Raw genomic sequence first — 27,525 nt, forward strand, 5'->3', positions numbered from 1 at the left:
CAGCCCCCCGGCATGTGTCATGCGCCCCTCCAGGCCCACCCTCGGATGTATTCCTTCACCACCTCCCGTCTTGCTGCACAGCAGCAGCCGCCCCCCCCCCCCCCATTCCCCTCTCCCCAAAGCAAAGCAACAATCCCATCCCCCTCTGTTACACTAACCATCTGCTCACCCCACTCCCCCATCCTCACTGCGCTCTTGTTAACTAGCCCATCCAGCTAGCCTGGCAGCCCCGTCCCATGGCGCCACGGCCTCCTGTCCCGCCCCCGGCTGATTGCCCTCTCCCCATCCCGGCTCGGGATTTTTCTCTGTATTAATTCTGGTTCATCAAGTTCACACTTACAGAAAGGAGAAATAAAGCAGAATTAGCGATTCGCAACCCTTAAAGACAAAGTGGGCTGGATTTTCCGCAGTCCCACGCCAAAATCGCGTTCCTTGGAAGGGTCAATTGGCTGAAAGGCCGCCTTCTGCATTATAGGAATTCAATGAAAACTGCCTTTGGGCAGGGCACACGTGGAATAAAGTATATATATGTATATACACATACAATATATATGTACTCATTAAGAATTTATAAATAACTATACATATGCACACATCATATGTATTTATATATATATATATATGAAAATTAAATGAAGGGAAATACTTGCATTTAAATAGTACAGTTAATAATCAAACAATAGTGCCTGTAGCATTGACTAACAGGGGCTGGGCATCACTGACACCCAGGCTGAGCTGCCATATGCTGACTCTGATTTCTTTCCTGCAGGTTGTAGTGGTGCTCATCTTCCTGATTTCTGTCATTCTTTACCGAACCATAATTGGCATCCTCATATATAAGACAGGAAACAGCATCGCCATGGCAACAGTGAGTAGGTTACTTCCCGGTGCAAATGTACAAAGATAAGGAGAGAACCTGCATTTCTCTAGTGCCTGTGATATCCTCGGAACACTCCCAGAGCGGTGACCCAGGGGTATTGTCACTAGAATAGCAATTCAGAGACGTGGGGTAATGCTCTGGGTTCAAATCCCACCATGCCAGATGGTGACATTTTAATTCAATAAAAGTCTAATGATGACCATGAAACCATTGTCGATTGTCGTAAAAAAACATCTGGTTCACTACTGTTCTTCAGGGAAGGAAATCTGCTGTCCTTACCCAGTCTGGCCTACATGTGACTCCAGGCCCACACAGCGACGCAGTTGACTCTTAACTACCCCCATCTGAAATGGCCTAGCAGGCCACTCAGTTCAAAGGCAATTAGGGATGGGCAACAAATGCTGGTCCAGCCCAGCGATGCCCATATCCCAAAACCGGATAAAATAAAAACGAGAGGGCCAACGGAGCACACAGAAGTGCAGGCACTGTTGTAACGCAATAGCCAATTGGTGCATAGCAAGCTCCCACAGCAATGACCAGATAATGTGCTTCAGGTATTGGTTGAGGGTAAACTTTGGCCGATCCACTTGTCCCCCTGTACACACACACACACACACACATATACACCGCGCGCGGCGCAGTTACATTTCACCAGGTCCTCACTCCTTTTTAGCTGGCTCTACAGCTGCCAGCCTTTTAAACGAGTGCTGGGTTAACTCAGTCCAATGAGCACGGGGAAACAATCATCCCCAGGCATCGCTAAGGGCCGAGCGGGTGGGAGGAGTTAAGGTCTCGGGCCAATGGGGGAGCAAGGGAGATTGGGCCAATCGAAAGGAGGCAGGATCAAGGGCCAACCAACGGGGAAGAGAAAGGGTCAAGGGCTAATTGGTGGGGAGGAGACAGGGGCTAGTTTAGCACAGGGCTAAAGAGCTGGCTTTTAAAGCAGACCAAGGCAGGCCAGCAGCACGGTTCAATTCCCGTACCAGCCTCCCGGAACAGGCGCCAGAATGTGGCAACTAGGGGCTTTTCACAGTAACTTCATTTGAAGCCTACTTGTGACAATAAGCGATTTTCATTTTCATTTCATTTCATTACATTTCAGACAGGGTCAAGGGTAAAGGGGGGGTGTAGAGTCAAGGACCAATCGGGTAAGACGAGTCACGATCTAGGGCCAATGGGGGAGCAAGGGAGACAGGACCAATCAGAGAGATGCAGGGCCTAAAGTAACTTGGCGAAGATGAGGACTCGATATATTTTAAAATCATAACTTTCTATATTTCAAACCAATATCTCCTTGTATCCAGCAATCTGTGGGTTAAATAGTATCTTCTCCTAGTGTGTAATTTTAATCTAATCTGTATTGTATTCTGTTCTCTCCAGGCTCCAAGGATTGCAAGTATAACGGGATCAATAGTCAACCTCCTGTTTATTCTCCTCATGGCCAAGGTGTATACATCACTGGCTCATTTCCTAACTAAATGGGGTAAGTCCCCTCTTGATGTGCATAGCTGATTGATATAGAGGAAGAAACCGGGTCAATCAGATGATCATAGCCTCACTCCAAACTGCGGACCGTGTGGAAATCTGCGAATGCCTTCTTCTATTGCAGTCTTTTTGCATGTTGTCAGATCTGGTGTCTTCCAGTTGGTAGGATTTTGCTGTCCTGCCTTGAGACAATTCACACCTCTTTAACCTAGGATTATCCCTATCTCTGGATCTGTAAAGATTTGATTACCCGCAAATGCTCGTATTCAAAGCATTGTCTGGCATCATTGACTTTGTCTATAGATATGTTTCTGGAACATATCTCCTCATTCACCTGAGGAAGGAGCAGTGCTCCAAAAGCTTGTGTTTGAAACATACCTGTTGGTCTTTAACCTGGTGTTATAAGACTTCTTACTGAGCTCACCCCAGTCCAACGCCAGCATCTCCACATCATATACAAATAATGTACCACCTCCTGCAGGATGAGGTATCCAATTGTGAAAAAGTAAACCTTTGAGAGTCAGATTTGTTGCCAACTATCCTCAACGTGCTACCAGAAGTGAGAGGGCTTTTCCTTGGAGTAAGGGACAATTTAAGTGTGTCTGCAACCCCACACGATGCCCTTCCTAAACGTGGCTGTAGAAATGCTGGACAGAGAAGAGAGTGATCCAGAGTAGCTGGGTCCCTTTCTTTTTTTAAAATGTTTTTATTGGGTCTTCATAATTTCACATCCAACAATTTGTAAATGACAAAACCGCACCAAAAACCAACACATATATTCAGAAGCAAGTATCTTCACTACAACTGTGACCATTCAGTCAGCATACATATTTTTACATGCCCCAATATGGCCAAGACACGTATTTCCAAGCGTTTATTCACAGTTTGCTTTGGGCCTTAGCTTGCCCTCGGACTGATCCCTTGCGGCTTCGTCGTCGCTGCTTGCCCCTTGCGTTCATTTTGTGTGTCTTCGCCTTGCTCTCCTGTTCCTCCCTCGCTTAGCTCCCCCCCCTTTCCTTTTCTTCTCTCTCCCGTGGTTCGCCCATATCGCCCCCCCCCGTCCCGTCCCCGTCCCGTCCCGTCCCCATCCCTGTCCCCAACGGGTTGCTGGCTACAAACAGGTCTTGGAAGGCTTCTTCCGACCCACAGATGGTGAATTTTATTTCCTCCAGTTTGAGAAACTCCGCCAGGTCGGACAGCCAGTCTGCAGCCTTAGGTGGTGCTGCCGACCGCCAGCTGAGCAGGATTCTCCGGTGGGCAATCAGGGAGGCAAAGGCAAGGGCGTCAGCATCCTCTCCCCATGAAGACCTCTGACTGATCTGATATCCCAAAGACTACCACATTTGGGCAAGGCTTCACCTTCACTCCCACAACCCTGGACATGGCCTCAAAGAGGGTCACCCAGTACCCGACAAGTCTGGGGCATGCCCAGGACATGTGGGTGTGGTTGGCCAGGCCTCCCTGGCACAGTTCACATTTGTCTTCCAACTCCGGAAAGAACCCACTCATTGGGGTTCTGGTTAGGTGTGTACTGTGCACCTCCTTCAGCTGCGTTAGGCTCAGCCCTGCGCACGTGAAGGTGCAGTTCCCCCTCTGCAGTGCTTCGATCCAGAGTCCTCTCCCTATCTCAATGCCAGTTCCTCCTCCCATTTTTTCCTTGTCTCGTCCAGGGAGCAGCGTACCTCCTCCAACAATCGCCCGTACAAGTCCGCACAGTTTACCTTTCCTTGGTCACCCACGTCAGTAGTTCTTCTACTAATGAGTGCCCTGGTATCTGGGTATTGATTGTTGTTTCCTTGAAGAGGATGTTTTTGACCTGAATGCATCTCCGGTCATTTCCTCTTGGTAACTGGAACCTCTCCGTGAGTTCCCCCAGGGTCCCTATTCTATCGTCTGTGTGCATGTCCCTAAACAACAGAGTCCCGTCGCCCTGTCTCCATCTTTTGAAGATGGTGTCCTTTATTGCGGGAGTGAATTTGTGGTTGTTGCAGATGGGGGCCATTGTGGACATTGTGGTTAGGCCAAAGTGTTGCCTCATTTGTTACCACGTCTGTTGCGTGGCTACTACCATCGGACTCCTGGGCTCCCTGAGTAATTGGCCCGGGGGGGGGGGGGGGGGGGGGGGGGGGGGGGGGGTGCTATCCAATTAAGGGGCAACTTAGTGTGGCTAATTCACCTACCCTGCACATCTTTTTGTGTTGTGGGAGTGAGACCCACGCAGTCACGGGGAGAATGTGCGAACTCCACACGGACAGTGACCCAGGGCTGGGATTGAACCTGGGTCCTCGGTGCCATGAGGCAGCAGTGATAACCACTGCGCCACCGTGCTGCCCTCTATTTAATAATAATAATCTTAATTAGTGTCACAAGTAGGCTTACATTAACGCTGCAATGAAGTTAGAGAGTTCTTTTCCCACGTCCCCTCTCTCCACCCTCACCTGTCTCTACCCCCCTCCGCTCTCAACTCCTCCATCCTGGGACTCAAAGCTAGGTCGAAAGTGAGGCAGTTTGGTCCCGCGTAAATGTCTCTTTCTTTAAGATGAATTTGCCTTCACTGTTGGCGCTGTTGTTGCTGCCTTCCCAGCCCGCACCCACGCACAAACCCGTCAGCTTCGGCCAGCGTGGTGAAGTAGAGGTCCTTCCCCTGGAAGGTTACCTACAGTTTGGCCAGGTACAGCATCCCGATCTGCATCACACTCTTGTACAGGCCGCCTTGGCTGTGTTAAATTCAGCACTGCTCTCGGTCACATCTGCCCCAATGTCTTGGCAGACTTGGGTTGAATGGCCTTCCCGCTGGCAGGACTGAGTATACCTTGCCCAGTTCAGGATCTTCTCCCAATCCTGGTATCGGTGCAGCTTTGCTATTCGGCCGGAGTGACCTGTGGACTCTGTCTATCTCCGGGGGTTCGGGGAAGCTCTCCCTTCCGACCAGATTACCCAGTATCTGGGCCACATATTTTGATGCCCTCTGGCAGGCCCACGACACAGAGGTTCTGGTGGCGCGACCGATTCTCCTGGTCCTCGACCTTCCCCTTCAGTGCCCCTCGCGTTGCCGCCAACCTTGCCACTGTTTCCAGGGAGGCGATTCGGTCATTCTGGCCGGTTCCCACTTTCTCTCGATCCCTGATTGTTGTTTCCTGTGATTCCACACGTCACTCTGATTTCTCCAACGCCACCTTGAACGCCCCCCCCACCTCACAGTGGCCATCATTTCCAGCTTGATGGCATCTCTGTGTTTCTGGAGCTCCTGAGTCAGGAGGTCCATCCACTCGCTTCTCGGTGGATAGTCCGGTGTGGGTCCCAGCGACCCAGCTCGCTCGGGTACGGCCAGCTCCGACTCGCTCCTCGTGTTTGCTGTCACCCTGGTCCTCCTCTCCAGGCTTTGTGCTGGCTCTGCCATCCTTTCGGGTCCTGGAGTTATTGCCGAGCATTTCTCGGCCATTGCGTCTGTCTTATGAGAGGGTGGGGGGTGGGATTCAACAGGTTTGCTGGGCTAGTTTCGTACTAAATGACCATTGAGAATCCATTTTTGCAACTTTGTCCCAAAAGTGCCGTTTTTATTAGATTACGGAGGAAAGCCACCTTCCTTGTGCCCTCTCAGAACACCTCCCCCAACGGATGTCCAACTGGGTCCCCTGTTGATAGGATAAACAATATTGTATATGAGAGAGAGTTAGAGAAGAGGAAGAGAGGCAGGAAATGAATATCGTGTTTATCTTTGTCGCACGTGGATATTTTAGTCTCTTTGTTCCATCTGTTCCAGAAATGCACAGGACTCAGTCTCAATATGAAGATGCCTTAATCTTCAAGGTGTTTGTTTTCCAGTTCGTCAACTTCTATTCCTCGCCAATCTACATTGCTTTCTTCAAAGGCCGGTGAGCAGCAATTCCCTGTTCAAGCTTTGACTTGCTGGGATTTGATTTTGGGTCCTGAATCTCTCTGGATTGTGATTCTGGGATGCAAGGTCAGCACGGTGGCGTAGTGGTTAGCACTGCTGCCTCACACTGACAAGGACCCGGATTCGATCCCGGGTCACCTCCACAACCCAAAAGATGTGCAGGGTAGGTGGATTGGCCAATCTAAATTGCCCCTTTTTTGGAAAACAATATTTAGGTATTCTAAATTTATTTTTAAAAAGTGGTTCTGGGATGTTGTTTCATGTTACGAATTGGTTGTTGGATGCCAATCACCCTCTGATGTCTGAATTCAATGCCCATTGAGAAGCCATTTTGCAATTGTCCTACTAATAATCTGCAGTCTGCCCAATAGTTTCCATAGAATCCATAGAACCCTACAATGTAGAAGGAGGCCATTTGGCCCATCGAATCTGCACTGACCCTCTGAAAGAGCACTCTACCAAGGTCTACTTCCCCGCCCTAATAATAATATTGTCACAAGCAGACTTACATTGCAATGAAGTAACTTTGAAAAGCCCCGAGTCGCCACATTCCGGCGCGTGTTCGGGTACATGGTGGGAGAATTCAGAATGTCCAATTCACCTAACATCACTTCTTCCAGTACTTGTGGGAGGAAACTAGAGCACCCGGAGGAAACCCACGCAGACACGGGGGAGAACGTACAGACTCCGCACAGACAGTGACCAAGCGGGGAATCGAACCTGGGACCCTGGAGCTGTGAAACAACAGTGCTAACCACTGTGCTACCGTGCCGACCATCATTGGCTCAGTACAATCTTTAGACCCAACTTGGTGCTTCTATATGCACCAGCAGAGAACAAGGGAGAGAAGGATAAGAGCATGAAAACATGGTCAGGAGAGCATAAGACCAATGGTTGTGGCTTCCGCCCAACCCCAGACCTCGAAGACCGGATACAATGTGCTCTGTGGAACCTCCTCTCAAGGATGCTTCGCCGTTCATCAAAGTCAGCACCAAAAACCTGCACCACAGAGCTGAGATCATCATCCAGAACATCATTCTCAACGGCGATCATCATCCCTGTGCCAACACCACCACCGAGGCCTGGGGCAACCCATCAGCTAAACAGCCACTGCAAACTGGCCCCGACCCCAGCCACCTCCAACCGCCTCAATCAAGTGAGATTCTCTCTGATTCAACTTGGCTCTTCACCATCAAACTCAGATCAGGATCATCCAGGGACATAGTGCAAGATATATATCCCAAAAAAAGATAATTATGTAATCTGAGTTAGAATAAAATAAAGGATTAAAAGACCAGTGGAGCCAGAGCTCGCGAAAACGCAGCCGTTCCTGTGCTCACATCACTTGAACCCCCCCCCCTTTTCTCCTTATTTATTCCATCAAATCCATTCATCATTTTGAATAGCTCCATCTTAACTTTCTCTTTTCTAATCAAAGCCACAGCTTCTCCTGTCTTTCCACATAAATAAAATCTCTTATATCCCTGATACCATCCTAGAATATCTCTCTCTATCTGAAACCTTGACATCCACCTAAACCATGATGCCCAGATTGAACATTCCAGCTGAGGGTTAATGAATGTTTTATGAGCCTCTTTTAATAAGTGCAAGGATTCCATATGCATTTTTCAACAAGTGCCAGGCGCTGACTAAGAGACAATCTAACCATCTGCCCTGGACATTCAGTACTGTTACCGTAACTGAATCCTCCACCATTAACATCTTAGAAATCACCATCGACTAGAAACTGAACTGGACTAGCCATATAAATGCTATGGTTACAAGAGCAGGTCAGAGGCTAGGTATCTTGCGGCGACTAATTCACCTCTTGACTCCCCAAAGCCAGTCCACCATCTACAAGGTACAAGTCAGGAGTGTAATGGAATACTCCCCACTTGTCGAAATGATTGCAGCTCCATCAAGCAGCCCGCTTGATTGGCATTCGTTCCACATACATTCACCCCTGCCGCCATTGATGAACAGTGGCAGCCGTGTGTATCATCTAAAAGATGCACTGCAGGAACTCACCAAGGCTCTTTCGACAGTACCTTCCAAACCCAAGACCACTGCCATCTAGAAGAACAAGGGCAGCAGATACATGGGAACACCGCCACTTGCAAGTTCCCCTCCAAGTCACACACCACCCTGACTTGGAAATATATCGGCCGCTCCTTCACTGTCACTGGGTCAGAATACTGGAACACCCTTCCCGACAGCCCAGGAAGCGTACCTACGCCACATAGACTGCAGTGGTTGAAGAAGGCAGCTCAGCGTCACCTTCTCGAGGACAGTTAGGGATGGGTAATAAATGCTGGCCTAGAAAGAATGAAAAGAACTTGTGTCCTGCCACCTTCATTTGTGTACGTACAGGGCCTAGGTCTCTGCATCCACTGTAAAATTGTACCATCTCGCCTCAGTCCTCCAACCAAAATACATTCACTTCCTGTTTCCCAGCATTAAGTTTTACCCAGCACGTGTGTGTCCATTTGAACAGTCTATCTATGTCATAAAATCTGTTACCACCCATCAGTATGTATATGGCAGGCATATTACCATTGTTACGGATGACAGACCACGCTTGGGTCTTTTTAAACCTCATCAGCAAGAATTCAGCATTGAGCGTTAGTTCTGTCCGCCTACGAATATATATTAAAGCACTGGCCTGGATAACATATCTCGAATGTGGATGCATTTAGTCGCCTGCCTTTACCAGAGAGTGAAGCACCTACCTCAGTACCGCAGGAAATTGTCATGGTGATGAATTTCTTAGACATGTTGCCAGGGTTGGTGCAGCAAATCAAGTACTGGGCCAGCAGGGATCCGCTGTTGTCCAAAGTGAGGCACAGGACACTAAGAGGTTGGGCCAGTGGCCAGCTTGTGAAGAGATGAGCCATGCTTTATAGGGAAGGATGAATTAAGTTGCGATGATTGCATCATACTTTGGGGAGCCAGAGTCGCCGTCCTTGTACCAGGAAGGGAGTTGCTCCTAACCGAATTGCCCAGTACCCATCGGGTATTTCTAAGATGAAGATGCTCGCCAGGAGTTATGTATGGTGGCCTGGCATTGATATCTACATTGAGAGTCTGGTGAAGTGCTGCCAAATGCAACAAAGGCTGCCTGTTACAGCCCCACCGCACCCTTGGGAATGGCCGGTCCAGTGATGGATATAAGTTCATGTTGATTATGTGGGGCCATTCTTGGGCACAATGCTTTGCTCCTTCTTGACGCCCATTCAAACGGATGGAAGCGTTTGGAATAAAGTTGACGATGTCATATGCCACAATTGAGAAATTGCATCACCGTTTTACCGCCAACGCTACACCTGGAGTCACAGTGTTGGAACAGCCTTCACAAATGCTGAATTCCAAAATTTCACCTCCTTGAATGGTATCAAGCACATCAGGACTGCGCCTAACCACCCAGTATCTAACGGACTGGCTGAACCGAGGAGTCCAAACCTCCAAGATGGATCTTAAGAAACAGTCAGGGGCGACCCTGGAGACCAGAATCTCACTTTTCCTTCTGGGCTATAGAACCACTCCTACTCTACAACGGGAACGCCGCCCAGCAGAGTGTCTTAGGACCAGACTGAGCCTGGTATTTCCCAATTTGCCAGGGAGGGTAGAGGCCAGTCTGCAGTCAAAAGAAAAATCATGAGTCAGGCAATTCAACAAGCTTGTTTTCAGTGGAGGAAGCCGTGTGTGTCAGAAATATTGGATGCAGCTCAAATTGGGTCCCAGGAGTTGTTGTATCAAAAACAGGACCTTTGTCTTATGGGGTGGATGTACAAGGAAGAATCATCCGGACACACATGGACCATTATCAAGGGCCAGAGTTGTCCCAACAGCCAGCACTGCCTACATGTTGCCAGCAGGAAGCGTTAACTATCCAAGCAGTGAAGTGAGCGAGCCTGTGACAGGCATGTCTGTCGTTCCCATGGAAACTGATGAAGCTGAGTTACCAGTACGTGAGGAGATGCCGGGTATAGTCATTTCTACAGAACGCTCCTCAGTGGAGGAATTACTCCGCTCCACGAGAAAGCAAACTACCTGAAAGACTCAATGTATGATGGTCTGATTGCACGTGTTTAATATTCTAATTAATGGGGATTAAGTAACTTTATTGGGGATAAAGGGGGAGGGATGTGGTATTTGTCACCTTTATGGGGCGATCTGTCTGGAGGGTCACGTGTCCCTGGTACCCAATCAGCGACCGGGGTGAGGATGGGGGGGGAATGTATCACCGTAGCAAGCTTGGAGTTCTGTATTAGTTTGATCCTGGAAGCTGACTGACAGCCACAAGGCTGTGAGCCTCTGTGTTGAGGTTATATGTAAATAAAGGTGCAGTTGTCATTTGCTTAACTTGCGAATGGGAAATATTACATGTACCCGCTGAAAACAGTGAAATTATGCCCTGTCTTCCCATGTCCAGGTAATTAACGTGTATCAAGAAGTGCAGTGAGTTGACCTTTGGGATCGCCTTCCTGCAGTCTGCAAAACTGAAAACCAACATTTAGCATTGAGTCGACTCTGTGTCCATGCAGCCCCTGTCCCTTTAACCCCGTGGGCTTCACTTTTGTCAGCAGTTCTGTTATGGGCTAAAAAGGGGGGCCAGTTTAGCTCAGTTGGCTGGACAGCTGGTTTGTGATGTGCAGGTTCAATCCCCACTCTGGCTGAGGTTATTGCTGAAGTTTTTTTACCTTCTTTTAAAAAAAATTTAGAGTACCCAATTAATTCTTTTTCCAATGAAGGGCCGATTTAGCGTGTCCAATCCACCTAACCTGCACATCCTTGGGTTGTGGGGGTGAAACCCACGCAGACACGGGGAGAATGCGCAAACGCCACACGGACAGTGACCCAGAGCCGGGATTCGAACCCGGGTCCTCAGCGCCGTAGTCCCTGTGCTAACCACTACACCACATGCCGCCCTGGCCCTGCCTTCTTAACCATGCCCCTCGCCTGAGGTGTGACAATCCTCAGGTTAAATCACCTTGGAGCAGAGAAGATAAGGAGGCAACCTTATCGAGGTGTTCAAAATTACGAACAATTTTGACAGGGTAAAGAAGGACATTCTGTTTCACTAGTGGGTAAGTCAGTGACTAGGGGGTCACAATTGCAAGATGGTCAACAAGAGAGCTGGGATTGAGATGAGGAGAAACTTCTTTATTCAGTGTTGTTGGGATTTGGAATGCCCTGCCTGGGAGAGTGGTGGAGGCAGATTCCACAGGAAGTTTCAAAAGAGAGATGGATATATATTTAAAAGTGATTAATTTAGAGGGCTACAGAGATAGGGCTGGGGGAATGGGATTAGCTAGGTAGCTCTTTTGGGAGCTGGTGCAGACACGATGGACTGAATGGCCTCCTTCTGAGCTGTAAATAACAAATAGCCAGTCAGTCTGCCCCTCGAAGGGGAAAGCAACCTCTGGTCATCTGGGGTTAAGCTTTTGAAAGTCAATCTAACTGCTACCAAATGCAAGCTTCTTCTATTTTCTGTGCATCAATGACTTAAACTTTAGTGTATTTGTTGCTGCCCCCCCTCCCCTCTTATTGAAACAATAACTAGAGAGAAGTTTGTTTTAATTTTTCCTACGTTGAATGCGGAGGTGGTAAAATCCAACGGTAACATCCTTGCTCCCGAATCTCTGGATTCTCGGTATCTATTTGTTTTCTGCACTCCTTATGTTGCTCGAATGCTGAACCTGTTTCCATTCTGCTGTATTCCTCAGGTTTGTTGGTTATCCTGGACACTACGGCTCGCTGTTTGGAATCAGGAACGAGGGTGTAGGTATCATTAAACAGCGCTTTATCGAAATCTCAGCTCACCTTCAGAGCATCAGTTCATCAGGACCTTAAGGCCCAAGATTTCAGGAGATGGGAAAGGCAGTAAAATTGGGGACACACCGTAATCCAGTAGGTTTCCAGGCCAGACAGCCTTGCTTGGGAAATCTGGGTCTGGGTGGTGCTGCCACATCAGCCATCCATGCACTCACCATGTGACAGGCACAGTTTCAGGTGGAATGTCTAGGATCATTCTGCGATATCCCAGGAATTCGGCCCAACTAGCCCAATGGATCCTAAGTCATATTAAGATCAATTGTGGATTCCATTGGAAAGCAAGGCAAGGCCCAGAGAAACCAATTGATATTTCTGATGTGCCCATTGCCTCCTGACTTAGTTCTGGGTTTCTACTGTCCTGCTGGGTGGCACCTCAGTTGCTCCTTGTTCTAAAATACCCCTGTCCCTGGGACTTGGAACCAAGGTTTCTGGGCATGGAAAATGTCCGCCCACCATATCTCCATGAACGGGTCCAAATTAAAAGGGGAGTGTTATTGTCAATTTTTCTTTTTAAATATTTTCTTTAGAAGCCCAATCCTCTGCCTTTTCCTGTGACTGAGCATTGCTTGAGGAAGAAGTTTGAAAGATTCATTCTTGTTCACTGTAAGCAGTCTCAACATTGCCATTCCTTTATATATTACTCTCTACCACCAACCCAGCACCATCGCAAAATTTCACCGGCTGGATTCTCCATTCCTGAGACTAAGTGTTGATGCCGGGGCAGGATTCGTGGACTTCCTTGACAGCAAAACTGGCGCCGCACCAGATGTGTTGGGTGCTCTGGATCCGTGAAACACATACAGGCCACCAACACTTAAAATAGTACAACACTATTTTATTAAACTATAAACTGTTGAACATACTATTACTGTGGGTAAACATGATGTTAGATTAACTAAAGACCTGTGCCTCTCCTAACCAGTCGAATCACTCAGCACATGGTGAGAATCTGTGCTGTAAACTGTAAGCTCTGTACTTCTGAAAGGCTGCATCCCGAATGAGCGGGAAAACTGATGCCCTCTGTCTTTATAGTGAGTGTGCTCTAACTGGTGATTGGCTGCGGTGTTATGCATGTTGATTGGTCCTATTGTATGTCCATCAGTGTGTGTGTCTGCACCATGATATACTGGTGTATATTATGACATCCCCCCCTTTTTAAAAAAAAAACTTGTATGTATGTGTCAAGAAATAGCGTGTGTGCAATGTTCCTAACTATATGTATGGTGTGAAGACGTATTTACAGGACTATGTACAGGAAAACTGAGCTATCTACAAGGGAAGGTGCCTGGTGCAGAGAACTAGTATGCAACAAAATAAACGAGAACAATACTATATACAAACCAAGAAAACGATCAAACATGGCAGGGAAACAACTCAGAGTCCATAAATTTGTAAAGTTCATAAATTCAGTCTCTGAGTTGGGCGACAAATTCTGGTTGACCGACTCAAGGGTGGGTCGATAGTCGCCAGTTCAGGAGCAGGCTGGACTGCATCACAGTCGGGAGCGACAAGAAGCTCTGCATAGTCCGTGGCAGGTCAGCAGGGGAGCGATGCAACTCCGGAGGATCACGTGGCAATCGTGGAACAAGGCGAAGGTCACGCCGATTGCGGCGCAGAATGGAGCCATCTGGTAGCCGAACCAGGAAGGAGCGGGGGGCCACCTGCCTAAGGACAACAGCAGTTGCAGACCAGCCACCATCCGGGAGATGGACGCGAACATTGTCGTCCGGAGTGAGAGCGGGGAGATCAGCAGCACGTGAATCATGTGTTGCCTTATGCTGCGCCTGAGACGTCTGCATTTTGTGAAGAATTGGAACATGGTCGAGATTTGATGGATAGACGGCACCATCGTTCTCAGGGTGCGATTCATTGACAACTGTGCGGGCGACAGACCAGTGGACAGCGGGGTGGAGCGATAGGCCAGCAAGGCAAGATAGAAGTCAGACCCAGCATCGGCAGCCTTGCATAGGAGCCTCTTGACTATGTGAACTCCCTTCTCTGCTTTGCCATTGGACTGAGGGTACAGGAGACAGGAAGTCACATGGGCGAAATTGTACTGCCGGGCGAAGCTGGCCCATTCCCGGCTGGTGAAGCAGGGGCCTTTGTCCGACATCACCATGAGTGGGATACCGTGCCGAGCAAATGTTTCTTTGGCGTTGAGTTGCGCCCGAATGACTGCAGACGAGGTGAGGTCGTGCAATCTTATCACCTCCGGGTAGTTTGAAAAGTAGTCGACAATCAGGACATAGTCCCTACCCAATGCGTGGAACAGGTCGATGCCCACCTTGGTCCAGGGCCACGTGACCAACTCATGGGGCAGCAGAATCTCCTGTGGTTGGGCCGACTGAAAGCGTTGGCAGGTGGGAAGTTGAGTACTGCGTTGGCAATGTCGTCATTGATCTCGGGCCAGTACACAGCCTCACGGGCCCGTCGGCGACACTTCCCCACGCCCAGATGGCCCTCGTGTAACTGTTCCAGGACAAGCTGGTGCATGCTATGCGGGATGACAATGCGGTCCAGTTTCAGGAGAACCTCATCAATGACTGCCATATCGTCTCTTACGTTATAGAACTGAGGGCATTGGCCCTTGAGCCACCCGTCCGTCAGGTGGCGCATGACACGCTGTAGCAGGGGGTCAGCCGCCGTTTCGCGGCGAATTTGGACCAGGCGTTCATCTGATGCAGGTAAGTGGGAGGCTGCGAACTTAACCTGGGCGTCGACCTGGCAAATGAACCCCTCTGGGTCATACGGAGTGGTGACTGACCTGGGGAGGGCGTCCGTAACGATGAGGTCCTTGCCTGGGGTGTACACCAGTTGGAAATCATATCGCTGGAGGTTGAGCAGGATGCGCTGGAGGCGAGGCGTCATGTCGTTCAAGTCCTTCTGTATTATATTGACGAGCGGGCGATGGTCGGTCTCGACAGTGAATTGGGGAAGCCCATATACATAGTCGTGAAACTTCACAACTCCGGCCAGAAGGCCCAGGCACTCCTTTTCTATCTGCACGTAGCGCTGCTCCGTGGGGGTTATTGCCCGTGACGCATATGCGACGGGGGCCCATGACGAGGCTTCATCACGTTGCAAAAGCACGGCTCCAATGCCAGACTGACTGGCATCCATCGAGATTTTTGTCTCCTTTGTTGGATCAAAGAAGGCCAGAACTGGGGCCGTGGTTAGTTTAGCCTTGAGCTCCCTCCATTCTCGCTCGTGGGCAGGGAGCCACTGGAAGTCCATTGCCTTCCTGACCAGGTTCCTGAGAGCCATGGTATGAGAGGCGAGGTTAGGGATGAACTTCCCTAAAAAGTTTACCATCCCCAAGAACCGGAGGACCGCTTTCTTATCTTCTGGCATTCTCATTGCTGTGATAGCAGCTACCTTGTCCACATCCGGCCGCACACCCAAATGGGAGATGTGGTCCCCTAGGAATTTGATATCTGTCTGACCGAAAGAGCATTTGGCTCTATTGAGGCGGAGGCCATGTTCGTGTATGCGTCTGAAAACGCGCTGGAGGCGATTCATGTGCTCCTGCGGGGTGGTGGACCAGATGATTATGTCATCGACATAGACGCGAACACCTTCAATCCCTTCCATCATTTATTCCATGATCCTATGAAACACCTCGGACGCCGAGATGATCCCAAATGGCATTCTGTTGTAGCAATATCTTCCAAAGGGGGTATTGAACGTACATAGCTTTCTGCTAGATTCATCTAGCTGGATTTGCCAGAGCCCTTTTGAGGCGTCGAGCTTGGTAAAGAGCTTGGCGTGAGCCATTTAACATGTGAGTTCTTCACGCTCGGGAATTGGGTAGTGCTCCCTCATGATATTACGATTAAGATCCTTGGGATCGATACAAATTCTCAATTCGCTAGACGGCTTCTTTACACATACCATGGAACTGACCCAGTCGGTTAGTTCCATGACTCTGGAGATCACTCCTTGGTCCTGGAGGTCTTGGAGCTGTTGCTTGAGGCGGGTGCTGGGACCCTGCGAGGTGCGTGTACCACAGGCGTGGCATTCGGCTTTAATAGAATCTTGTAGGTATACAGGAGCGTGCCCATGCCTTCGAAGACGTTGGGGTACTGTTGGATAATGGCGTTGAGTTGCGCCCTGAAGTCGGTGTCTGGATAGACACATCAACAGGAGAGAGAGTGAACCCTCTGCACTAGGTTCAACAGCTTGCATGCCTGCGAGCCAAGCAAGGAGGCCTTCAAGGAACCCACGATTTCAAACGGCTGGAGGGCTCTGTGTGAACGATGTGTCACTTCCGGTTGGCATGAGCCACTGGCAGCAATGGCATTTCCATTGTAATCTAGTAATTGGCATGCAGATGGCAGGATGGCTGGTTTGACACGACGGCTTTGGAGGTCAGACCGCGCAATGAGATTGGCAGAGGCACCGGTGTCCAGGCGGAATCGAATTTGGGACCGGTTGACCGTAAGGGTGGCAGACCACTCATCATCCGGATCGAATCTGTGTATCGGAATGGGCTTGCTGCTGTGCTTTGGAGACATCCTGTTCTTTGTTATGATGCCGACTTGAAAAGGCGCCTTCGGGTCGTCGCTGTCAAAATCAAGGGGCAGGTCTGGATCAGACTCAGTGACTGTGGGTTGAATGGCCTGGACATCCCTGCGAGGCTGGCTGGAGCGACGAAAGCTAGCAGGTTGAGTTGATCTGTATGAAGCAGCATAGTGGCCAAGCTTGCCACACTGCAAACATCGTCGGGATTTGGCAGGACACTGTCCGCTTTAAATGGGCGGAGCCACAGTTGCCGCACGCTGTTGCAGTCAGTGCGTTCGTTGCGATCCGGCGTGGTGCACTCCTGCGCATTACGTTCGTCGACGTCGCCGTCCCCTCGTTCGGTGCGCCCAAGCGCGGGAGTCCGTGAAAAGCGCGTGAAATGGCCGACCTCATCCAGCCTGAGGCCCTGGAGTGGTTTGATGACTTGGACCCGTTCTGCCTCGTGGGGAGCTTGCCGCGCCGTTTCAGCCGCTTGGATGTGGGAATACCGACTAGTGGCATGTTCGTGGAGCACACAGGTCTCAATGGCAGTCGCTAGGGCGAGCTGCTTGACCTTAGGGAGCTGCTGGCGAAGGGGGTCCGACTGAACACCGAAAGCAATCTGGTCGCGTATCATGGGGTCGGAGGTGGACCCGTAGTTGCAGGACTGCGCAAGGATATGGAGGTGGGTGATAAAGGACTGGAAAGGTTCGTCCTTACCCTATAAACGCTGCTGGAAGATCTAGTGCTCAAAGCTTTCATTCACCTCGATGTTGCAGTGACTGTCAAACTTGAGGAGGACCGTCTTGAATTTAGATTTATCTTCACCATCGGCGAAGGTGAGAGAATTAAAGATGTGGATAGCGTGGTCCCCGGCTGTGGAGAGGAAGAGAGCAATCTTCCTGGTGTCGGAGGCAGCTTCCAGGTCCATGGCCTCAAGGTACAGCTGGAAGCGCTGTTTGAGGTTGTTTACCAGGTTGCCGGTAATGCGGAGCGGCGGTGGCAGGCGGACACTGTCCATGTTGCAGGATGGCTGTAGACTGTGAAGTGTTGGATAATGTAGACTTGCGAGGTGAACATATACCACCAACACTGAGGAAGGTTCAACTCTATTTTATTAACTAACTATGAATTAATCGACATACGAGAACTGTGTTTAAACGATGTTAGTTTAACTAGAGACCTAAGCCTTGTCCGAACCAGTTGAATCTCTCAGCACGTGGTGTGAGTCTGTGCCAAACCTAATGAGCTCTTGTTCTACTGAGAGGCAGCATCCAGAATGAGCGGGAACCGTGGTGCCCTCTGCCTTTATAGTGTGTGTATTCTAACTGGTGATTGGCTGCGGTGTTTGTACATGTTGATTGGTCCCTGTGTGTGTCCATCAGTATGTGTCTGCACCATGATATACTGATGTATATTATGACAGCACCTGTGACTGTTAAGGGGCTAGCACCGGTGTCACGGAGAACACAATCGATTCCATTGAAAAACGGTGCGAGATTCGCCAGATTGACACTCAGGAGACCCACAAACTGCAGCCACATATACACACCACTCCCCACACACACCATCCCAGCCAACAAGATGGCACTCGTTGCGCTTAGGGTGCATCTTTATGGTTGATGGGTCAGCTGGGGCCAGAGGACACACGGGGGCAGGCCTGGGGGGGGACCTATACGACCTGAGGTCCTAAGTTCACAGTGGGCATCAGCGGCGTGCGCAGCTGCATGGCTGGGTTGCAGGCTGCAGTAATGACGTTCTGTGCCCGTCCACCCGGACACACAGCCCACCTCCTGGCCACCCCCCGCTACTCTCTCCAGCCCTGGCAGAGGTCCCCCCCCCCCCCCCCCCCCCCCCGGCCAGCGGCACAACTGTCAGTAAACTATGGCGATGCTGGGCATTTTCCGTACCCCCCCCCCCCCCCCCCCCCCCTCCCTCAGCAGCCATGACGCTGGTTTCACGATTTTTAAAAGCACAAGTGAACCTCGTGGTCAGGAATTCAGTCCACTAGAGACGGAGAATCACAGAGGCCCCGGAGACTACCAGGTCGGACCCGCTAATGATATGCCAACGGCACTTACTGTACGTGTGCTGTGGAACACATTGATGCCGCTGTCGAGGTGATGGTGAATTGTGATTTGGCGGGAAACCGGAGCCGGCTGCGATTTCCTGATTTTGGCATCGGCCGATGGGGAATTCCGCCCCAGATATTTTGTTTTTAATTTCTTAAATTCTGTGCCAGCCTTTTACACTTTGGCTACAAACCACAGATGTTATAACGTCGATGTGTTTGCATATTGGTAATCTGCTGCATTCATCTTCAAACCCACAACCTTTACCATCTGGAGGGACAAGGCAGAAGTTATCTGGGAACAACGCCACCTAGAACTTGCCCTGCAGGTCACCCACCGTCGCAACCCGGAAATATATCAGCCGTTCCTTCACTGTCGCTGGGTCCAAATTCTGGAACTCCCTCCCTTACAGCACAGTGGATGCACCTACATTACATGGCTGCAGCGGTTCAAGAAGGCAGCTCGCCACCAAGAGCAATTAGGGATGGCCATAATGCTCCTATAGAAGGCGATTCAATCCATTAATTCTCTCACCACTCCTCTGACCCTTGCCCACTCTCACCCTTGCCCCCTCTGACCTTCGCCCTCTCTGACCACCACCTGTGCCTCTAACCACTTTCTCGAGGAGGAAAGCATGGATTGCGTACCTCAGTTCGTAAACTCTGAGTAGCTTTGACAGCCAACGTGCTTCTGTGTGGAACAATAAATGTGTGTGCTCAGCCCCCATATCGGAACACAGAGGGCGGGATTCTCCCAACCCGGCGGGGCGGCGGTCCCGGTGCCGAAGTGGTTTGCGCCCCGCCGGCCGGCGCAGAAGGGGCCTGGCGCCATGCCAACTGGCGCCAAAGGGCCTCTGCCGGCCCGTGTGAGTTGGCGCATGTGCAGGAGCGCCAGCGTGTGCTGGCGTCATCCCAGCGCATGTGCAGGGGGGGGGGGGGGGGTTCACCTCCATGTCGGCCATGGAAGAGGACCGCAGCAGCCGACGCGGAGGAATAGAGAACGCCCACAGCACAGGCCCGCCCGCGGATCGGTGGGCCCCGATCGCAGGCCAGGCCACCATGGGGGCACCTTCCGGGGCCAGATCCCCCCCCCCCCCGAGGACCCGGGAATCCCGCCCTGGGTGTCAAAAAGTCTGGCATTGAGTGAGCTGCATTTAATGAAATTCACAATTTTCACTATTCCTTTCAACACCACTTCGAGATTGGATGGAATTCCTTTCAATGCCAATGCCTCACGGTGAATAAAACAATCATTCCAAACAATGGCTGCTCCATCATTTGTGATTCCTCTGCAACAAACCCAGTCGAGCCCGCACTTTCCAACCACAAAACTATTCCAAGGTTCAATAATTTCTTCGCCAGTTGTGTGGTTTGATGAAGTCAGGTAACACTGCAAATCTTCAACAAATTCATTGTGCCAAACATACCTACCGTAAACTAGCAAGGTTGCACAATCTGAAATGTCTGTACTTTCATCCAGTTGTATTGAGAACGCCTGCCCTGATTTTAAACGAGAAATAAGCTGGGCTTCTAAATTCTCAGCAATGTCAAAAATTCGGCCGCATATTTTTATATGGTCGCGGCCGTTATTTTGAAGGCTGCTCGCAGCGGCATTGTTAAAAGCCAGCTGCTGAGGCTGCCCCGCGAGAATTTGCGCAAACAGGAGCACCTCGACGGACGGCTTCGTGACCCTCCCGACACCTGCACACGACCTACCCGTTGTCTTGTTATGCCTCTAGGTGTGGCATAAGCGGCTTCCTTGTGGTGCACTTGACAAAGGAAGGTTCAGACGTGGAGATAACTTCAACACGTTTATTAAACTATTTACACTTCTATGACTCGGGTTCGCCACTACTGTTAATCCTCCTATAGCTACTCAGACTGACGAACCAGTCTGCTACAATCCACCTGGTGGGTGTGATATTTAATCAATCCTGTGTCTGTACTCACTGACTGTCTCCACTGGAAAGAGGCAGATCATGTGTGCTGTGTCCTTTATATATGGGTTGGTGTAATGCCCTCCTGTGGTCGTGTCACCTCTGTGTGTATCGTGAATGCCCATTGGTCATGTCTTATCTAACTGTTCTATTGGTTGAGTGTCTGTGTGTCATATCTCTGGTGCTCCCTCTAGTGTCTAGCTAGTCTACATGTATTTACATTAACTCCTTGTGTATTTACAGCGATGCACATCACCACACCCGTGGGTCACAATGAAACACAATCTGATCTGTGTCTAACCTCTGTCTCACGGGTGTGAAGGATGCGCTGGGGCTGGTACAGCAGGGCACAACACGTGACACATGAATATCCCACATGGTTACACCCTTCACTAAGAAGTGTCAGTACATGGGGGCAGCAGTATGAGCCCGCCTTGTATGACTGCATACCCAATGAGTGAGCCCTAACTGTTCAGCTTCTCCTGCAATGCCTGTTAACATGTACTAGATGCTGTGGTATGAAGAGGCAAGAGTTCAGCTCCTTTTTCACCAACACACCTTTAATGGTCCAAACTCACTCTGCACAGAACTCTACAGATCATCACAAGCTCCAGAGTCCACCTGAAGCCAATTTACATATCAGTGTCAATCATTGAACACTTAACATAAATGAGACAATCATTTGCAATATCTCTTAACCCATTACTTAACAATGCCCCCCCTCCCATCCCTCTTCCCCCCCTCTGACATATTTGGAACCGTGAGGGGGAATTTGCAGCAAACATCTGGCCGGACAGTGGTTGGTGTGCTTTCTTTGGAGTCAGGTTCTGTCAGACAATGAGGAGCAGCAAAGCTCATCTCACAGCGAGTCGTCATCATCATCCTCTGTCCCGTGGACAAGACCCACTGATACGGCCAACCCGGGGCCAACATTGTGGTGATGCTGGTATGACCTTCGGAGGGGGGGGGGGGAGGAGAGTAGTGGGTAGCGGGAAGAAGTGGAAGGCTGGGGGGAGGGGGAGATGGAGTGAAGGACTGAGGGCGTGGGAAGGGTTGAGAGTCTCAGGGGACGGTGCACTTTGTGCAGTGGTGGTGGTTTGAATCATGGGGAAGGGGAAGAGACAGAGGATGTCAGCAGGATGAGGATTCCTTTGACCATCCAATGTCACCTGGTTAGGTGGACACCCTGAGTTGTACTGCTGCGCCACCCTCAACATGTTCTTCTGAACCCCCTCCCCCGACCCCTTCAAAATGATGTAGTCCGCACTGCACCCTTTTCGATCATTGACTGGCACCCGGCCTGTGATGTGGGGATCCTCAATCTTCACCACCCATCCCTGCCAACAAGGATGTCAGCAGTAGGCTCTGTGGCCGCTGTCCTGTTTCTGTCAGCGTGGTTTACTGTGGATCTCCTCATTGATTAGGCCTTATGCTATCCCACCAGGAGGGTGCCAACTGGTTGTGTGGTGGATACATTTGCCTCCATGCTAAGAGCCTGGTGTGTGGGCAGGTCCTACAGATGGGGGTGAGCGAGGGATGCATGCGTTTGCTGGGACCTTAGCTGCAGTGTTATGTGGAGTTTGGGTCTTACACACGGGCTGTGACAGGGTGGCCGGGGGGGGGGGTGGAAGGGATGGGATGGGTGGGATCAGGGGCTCAGTGTAGCAGGCAGGGCTACTCATGATGCTCAGGGATGGGCAGTGTGCCAGGGCGTGGCCACAGTGCACGTGTCCTTTGTTTGGGGTGAGCTTTGCTGATCCCCTGCTCCCCCTGTTATGGGGTTGTGTTTTTGAGGAGTGCCAACCCTTGGTGGGCCGGCGATAAGCACGACCACACCCATCCTGCCCCTTGATATTACTGCTGGGGTGTGAGGGTTTCGTGGGAGGGCTTCCACATGCCCAGAGCCCTCAGAGCAGACCCACATCATTTGCAGGATGTTGTCCGCAATCAGCAGTCTCAACAGCCAGGAGCCTGTAAGTTGTATCTGCAGGGGGATGGGTTTAATGGAATTTATGCAGCAATGGGGGTCTCAGGCAGGACATCCCCATCCCGAGGGGGACAACCCGAGTCCACACACTTTCCACCAAGTTGTTCACTGCTACTCCCTTAGACCCAGGCATACACTCCTCATCAAACCCAAAAAGTTTGAAACGTTTTCTTAATTCCTTGGGTTGGCTGGGCCCCACTTGTAAATACCTGCACCCACTTGTAAATACCTGCACCCGCTTGTAAATACCTGCACCCATTCACGCCCCCGTGTCTCCCAGCTGAGAGGTCTGAAACACCACAGGCCGTGCAGTTTCGGCCTTCCAGCTCGTTCATCAGATGCAAACGGCCGCAAATCACCAATTTGCAGGTGCCGCAGGCACGGGTGGTATAGGTCGTGCTGCTGCCTACGGGGGACTGGAGCATCGGAACGGGCACCAATCCCGTTTTCCCACCGACCCTCCATTCACTGTCGGGTCGGGATACGCGCTACTGATTTCGGCGCAGTGGAAAATGCACCCCAATATCTTTTGTGTCGAACTTTATTAAATGCCTTCTGGGTGCCCATATAGGTGACATCCATAGAATCTCTAACCTATGTTGTTAGTAGTCTCAAAAAATATCATTAGATTAGGCAGATGTGGCTTACCTTTAACAATGTCATGTTGGCTCTCTCTGTGAAGGATGGCCCAATATGGCTTTTCACTGTATAATCCTCACCATTGTTTGTTGGTCCTTCCTGCTTTGGCAGCAACTTGTCCACCAGGTGATGAGTTACAATATTATTTTTGCAGTGTGGCAATGGGGGCTGCCTGATTGAACTGGCTCAGGAACTACTTGTCATCATGGTGGGAAAGCAAATTATCAACAATATACAGGAGGTTGTCATTCCGTGAGTAACAATCCTTCAATGCGAATCGGAATGGGGGGGGACACGGTCAACTAGTCAAAAAAATAATTCAATCAAGAACAGGAGATTTGTGTGACGAATAAGCACTAGCGTGGGCCAGATGGGTTGAATGGTCTGCTTCTGTGTTGTAAATTCTACGTAAGGCCAACAGGTCCAGCCGTCTCTTCCTGAAGTTTCAGAAGTGAGATATTAATTGGCTGTGAATAGTTCCGTTTTGTGAATTTATCCTGATTTTGACCCCCCCCCCCCCCCCCCCCTCCCCACCCCATTCTTCCCCTAGCTCTCTCTCTAGTCCACTTGTCAACTACAGTCTAGAGGAGAAGGCGACAAGGTCCTCCCAGACATGCAGTTAAGTGCTAAAAACAAATTCTCCCACCATCCCCATAACTCCCACCGTGCCCACCCCGATTCACCCACGTACCCTCCAAATTCAGGAAAACATCCCGTGTCCATTTGATACTTCCCCAGTATATCTGACATTCGACCCAAGCCAGGCACAGTGTCAGATCGAATTTCTCTTCCCTCTTGTGTGATCGGTGGTCCCAAAGGCAGCACCATTGGCAAATCAAATACATTTAGCAAATATTTATCTCTCTGTTAACCCTTCCAAAACACAGGGCAGCATGGTGGCACAGTGGGTTAGCTCTGCTGCCTCACGGCGCCGAGGTCCCAGGTTCGATCCCGGCACTGGGTCACTGTCCGTGTGGCGTTTGCACAGTCTCCCCGTGTTTGCGTGGGTTTCGCCCCCACAACCCAAAGATGTGCAGGGTGGGTGGATTGGCCACACTAAATTGCCCCTTAATTGGAAAAATGAATTGGATACTCTAAATTTATTTTTAAAAACCCTTCACATCCTGGCATCACAGCCTGGTATGGCAACTGCTCGGCCCAGGACCGCAAGGAACTTCAGAGAGTCGTGAATACCGCCCAGTCCATCACACGAACCTGCCTCCCATCCATCGATTCCATCTACACCTCCCGCTGCCGGGGGAAAGCGGGCAGCATAATCAAGGATCCCTCCCACCCGGCTTACTCACTTTTCCAACTTCTTCCATCGGGCAGGAGATTCAGAAGTCTGAGAACACGGACGAACAGACTCAAAAACAGCTTCTTCCCCACTGTCACCAGACTCCTAAACGACCCTTTTATGGACTGTCCTCATTAATACTACACCCTGTCTGCTTCATCCGATGCCAATGCTTATGTAGTTACATTGTATATATTGTGTAGCCCTATTATGTATTCTCATGTACTTTCTTGAATTCTGTTCAATTCCCTTTTCTTCCATGTACTGAATGATCTGTTGAGCTGCTTGCAGAAAAATACTTTTCACTGTACCTCGGTACATGTGACAATAAACAAATCCAATCCAATCCAATCCAATCCAAAACACAAGAATCATTGGCCATTGACCCTCTAACCTTGGCGTATCTCTCATGGACATTGCCATTGTATACTCAGTGCACCGTTGAACATTAATTATGTACCGTGGTTACACCACTGGGATTTGCCATCTACCCTCAGTGCATTGATGTCTTGACTGGAAGCTTCTTGTGTTAGGGACCCACGTATGGAACACTCTCCACTTGCCTGGATGAGCGCATCCCCAACAACACTGAAGAAGCTCAACACGCTTCACTTGAATGGAACCCCATTCACCACCTTAAATAGTCTCTCCCGCCTCCAACAACCTGCAGTGGCAGCAGTGTGCACCATCTACAAGATGCATCACAGCACCCCACCAAGGCTCCTTTGAAACCTTCCAGCCCCACAACCTCTACCACCGAGAAGAACAAGGGCAGCAGGTTCCTCTTCAAATCACACACTGTGAGTGCTGACTTGGTGCTGGTCCTTCACTGTTGCTGGGTCAAAATCATGGCATTCTCTCTCGAACAGCATTGTGGGTGTTCCTAAACCACATGGACTATAGCAGTTTGAGAAGGCAGCTCACCACCATCTTCTCAAGGGTAATTAGGGACGGGCAATAAATGCTGGCCTAGCTGTGAAATTAAAACAAATAACAGCAGTGTTTATTTTGAAATGTATTTTATTACAATAATGTATCAAAACAGGTTACGGCCAATTAACATACTTCCCAACAATCAACTATACAGTCTGTACAGATATTTCCCCTTTTTCACCCTCCCCCCCCCCCCTCCCCCTCCCCCCACCACCCACCACCGTGATGACCAGCTCCTCAAACACGGTCACAAACATCCCCCACCTTTTCTCAAACCCCCCTGCAGAGCCCCTTAACTCATACTTTATCTTCTCTAACTTAAGAAGTTATACAGATCACCCAAGCATGCCGCTACCCCCCCCCGGTGGCAATGCCGACCACCACTCCAGCAAAATTCGCCGCTGTGCAATCAGAGAGGCGAAGGCCACGACATCGGCCTTCCTCCTCTCCATGAGCTCCGGCTTCTCTGACACCCCAAATATTGCCACCAAAGGGTCCGGGTCCACCTCCTCCTCCACTACCCTATCTAAGACCGCGAATACTCCCGCCCAGAATCTTCCCAATTTTTCACAACCACAAAACATGTGCGCACGATTCGCTGGCCCTGCCCACACCTCTCACACTCATCTGCTACCTCCTGAAAGAACCCACTCATTCTCATCCGAGTCATATGCACCCTGTGCATCACCTTGAACTGTATCAGGCTCATCCTTGCACAAGAGGAGGTCCCGTTTACCCTTCCCAGTGCCTCACTCCATACTCCCCAATTGATCTCCATTCCCAACTCTGCTTCCCATTTCTCCTTGATCTTCACCACCCGCTCTCCTCCCTACTCCCCCAGCCACTTGTATATATCCCCAATTCTTCCCTCCCCTTCCACATCCGGAAGCAGCAGTCGCTCCAGCAGGGTGTATCCCGTCAATCTAGGGCACCCCCTCCAGCCACTTTGTGCAAAGTCCCTAACCTGCAGATACCTGAACTCACTCCCCCTTGGCAGCTTGCAGTCCAACATGGTGATGGTGGCTTTCGCCACAGCAGCAGGAATGTCTGCACAGGTCTGACGTTGAGCAAGCTTTCATTTGTTGATTTTCTTTGAATAATTGTGTAACTTTTTGAACAGGAAGCTGAAATTTTGGTGGCAGAAACACAAAGACGAAGAGAATTGCATTTCAATCCATCACTCCTGGGAGAAGGATAACGAACTGCTGGAATATGAGGGACTCTTTGATGAGTATCTTGAGATGGGTAGGTAGCTGTTCATAACACAACCAAACGCTGATGGGGATCAGAGCAAGGTTTATCTTCCGGCAGAGGAAGACTTCATAGCAGTGTGAATGATTCATTGTGGGAGGATAAACATTTCTAAAGGGGATTCGGGAGCAGAGGAACCTTGGTGTATGTGTGCATAAGCCATTGACGACAGTCGCACAGATTATGGGAGCATTTAGTTGTGTGGTAACCCAGCAGCATCATAGTGTAAAGGTCATTATAACATTCAGCGAGCAGATAGTGAAGATTGACAGTTAATTGAGGAGTTAAATACCAGTCATAAATCTCCATCATGAAGTTGTGTTTTAAAATAGTTAAACATATGTAAGTTGTAGAGTTTAGAGTTGACTAACTCACATGCAAGCATCTTGCTTGTGTTTTTTTACCAGCTTCTGGATTTCCTTTTAAAGAAATTGGCATTGATTTGCCTCTATCAAAATATATGGTTTTTGCACAAGAATGACCATGACTTTGGGTTCTGTGTTTTCTCCAAGAATGACTATGAGCAGCATTCTCCGTTTCTGACACTGAGGGCGGGATTCTCCGATTGCCGACGCCGAAATTGCGTTCGACTATCGGCTGGAGAATCCGTTTTTACGCCGAAATCGGGGGCGACGCCGTTTTTCTGATGCGCCGCCCGCTCAAAAATGGAGTACTCGTGGAGCACACCGAACGCTGTCGGGACGGCATCCGGACATCACCTGAGGCCCTCCCCCCGATGCTCCGTCCCCCGAAGGGCTGTGTCCTCGATGGCATCTGTCGCATGGCCTCTGTAAACCTGGCGTGGCGGCTGC

The 27,525-nt window shown here is 50.1% G+C and overlaps 1 protein-coding gene across 1 annotated transcript in view; it reads left to right on the forward strand.

Annotated features, from left to right (window-relative positions):
• Positions 1 to 27,525, forward strand: part of LOC119976585 (anoctamin-7-like) — a 208,071-nt gene that overhangs the window by 129,205 nt on the left and 51,341 nt on the right. Inside the window, exons 14-19 of the mRNA XM_038817188.1 lie at positions 770 to 868; positions 2,261 to 2,363; positions 6,129 to 6,240; positions 11,990 to 12,044; positions 23,387 to 23,484; positions 26,583 to 26,707. Coding sequence (XP_038673116.1) covers positions 770 to 868; positions 2,261 to 2,363; positions 6,129 to 6,240; positions 11,990 to 12,044; positions 23,387 to 23,484; positions 26,583 to 26,707 — 592 coding nt within the window. The remainder of the gene's footprint in view (positions 1 to 769; positions 869 to 2,260; positions 2,364 to 6,128; positions 6,241 to 11,989; positions 12,045 to 23,386; positions 23,485 to 26,582; positions 26,708 to 27,525) is intronic.

The sequence above is a fragment of the Scyliorhinus canicula genome, chromosome 13, assembly GCF_902713615.1.
Source record: "Scyliorhinus canicula chromosome 13, sScyCan1.1, whole genome shotgun sequence".
Taxonomy (NCBI): Eukaryota; Metazoa; Chordata; class Chondrichthyes; order Carcharhiniformes; family Scyliorhinidae; genus Scyliorhinus; species Scyliorhinus canicula.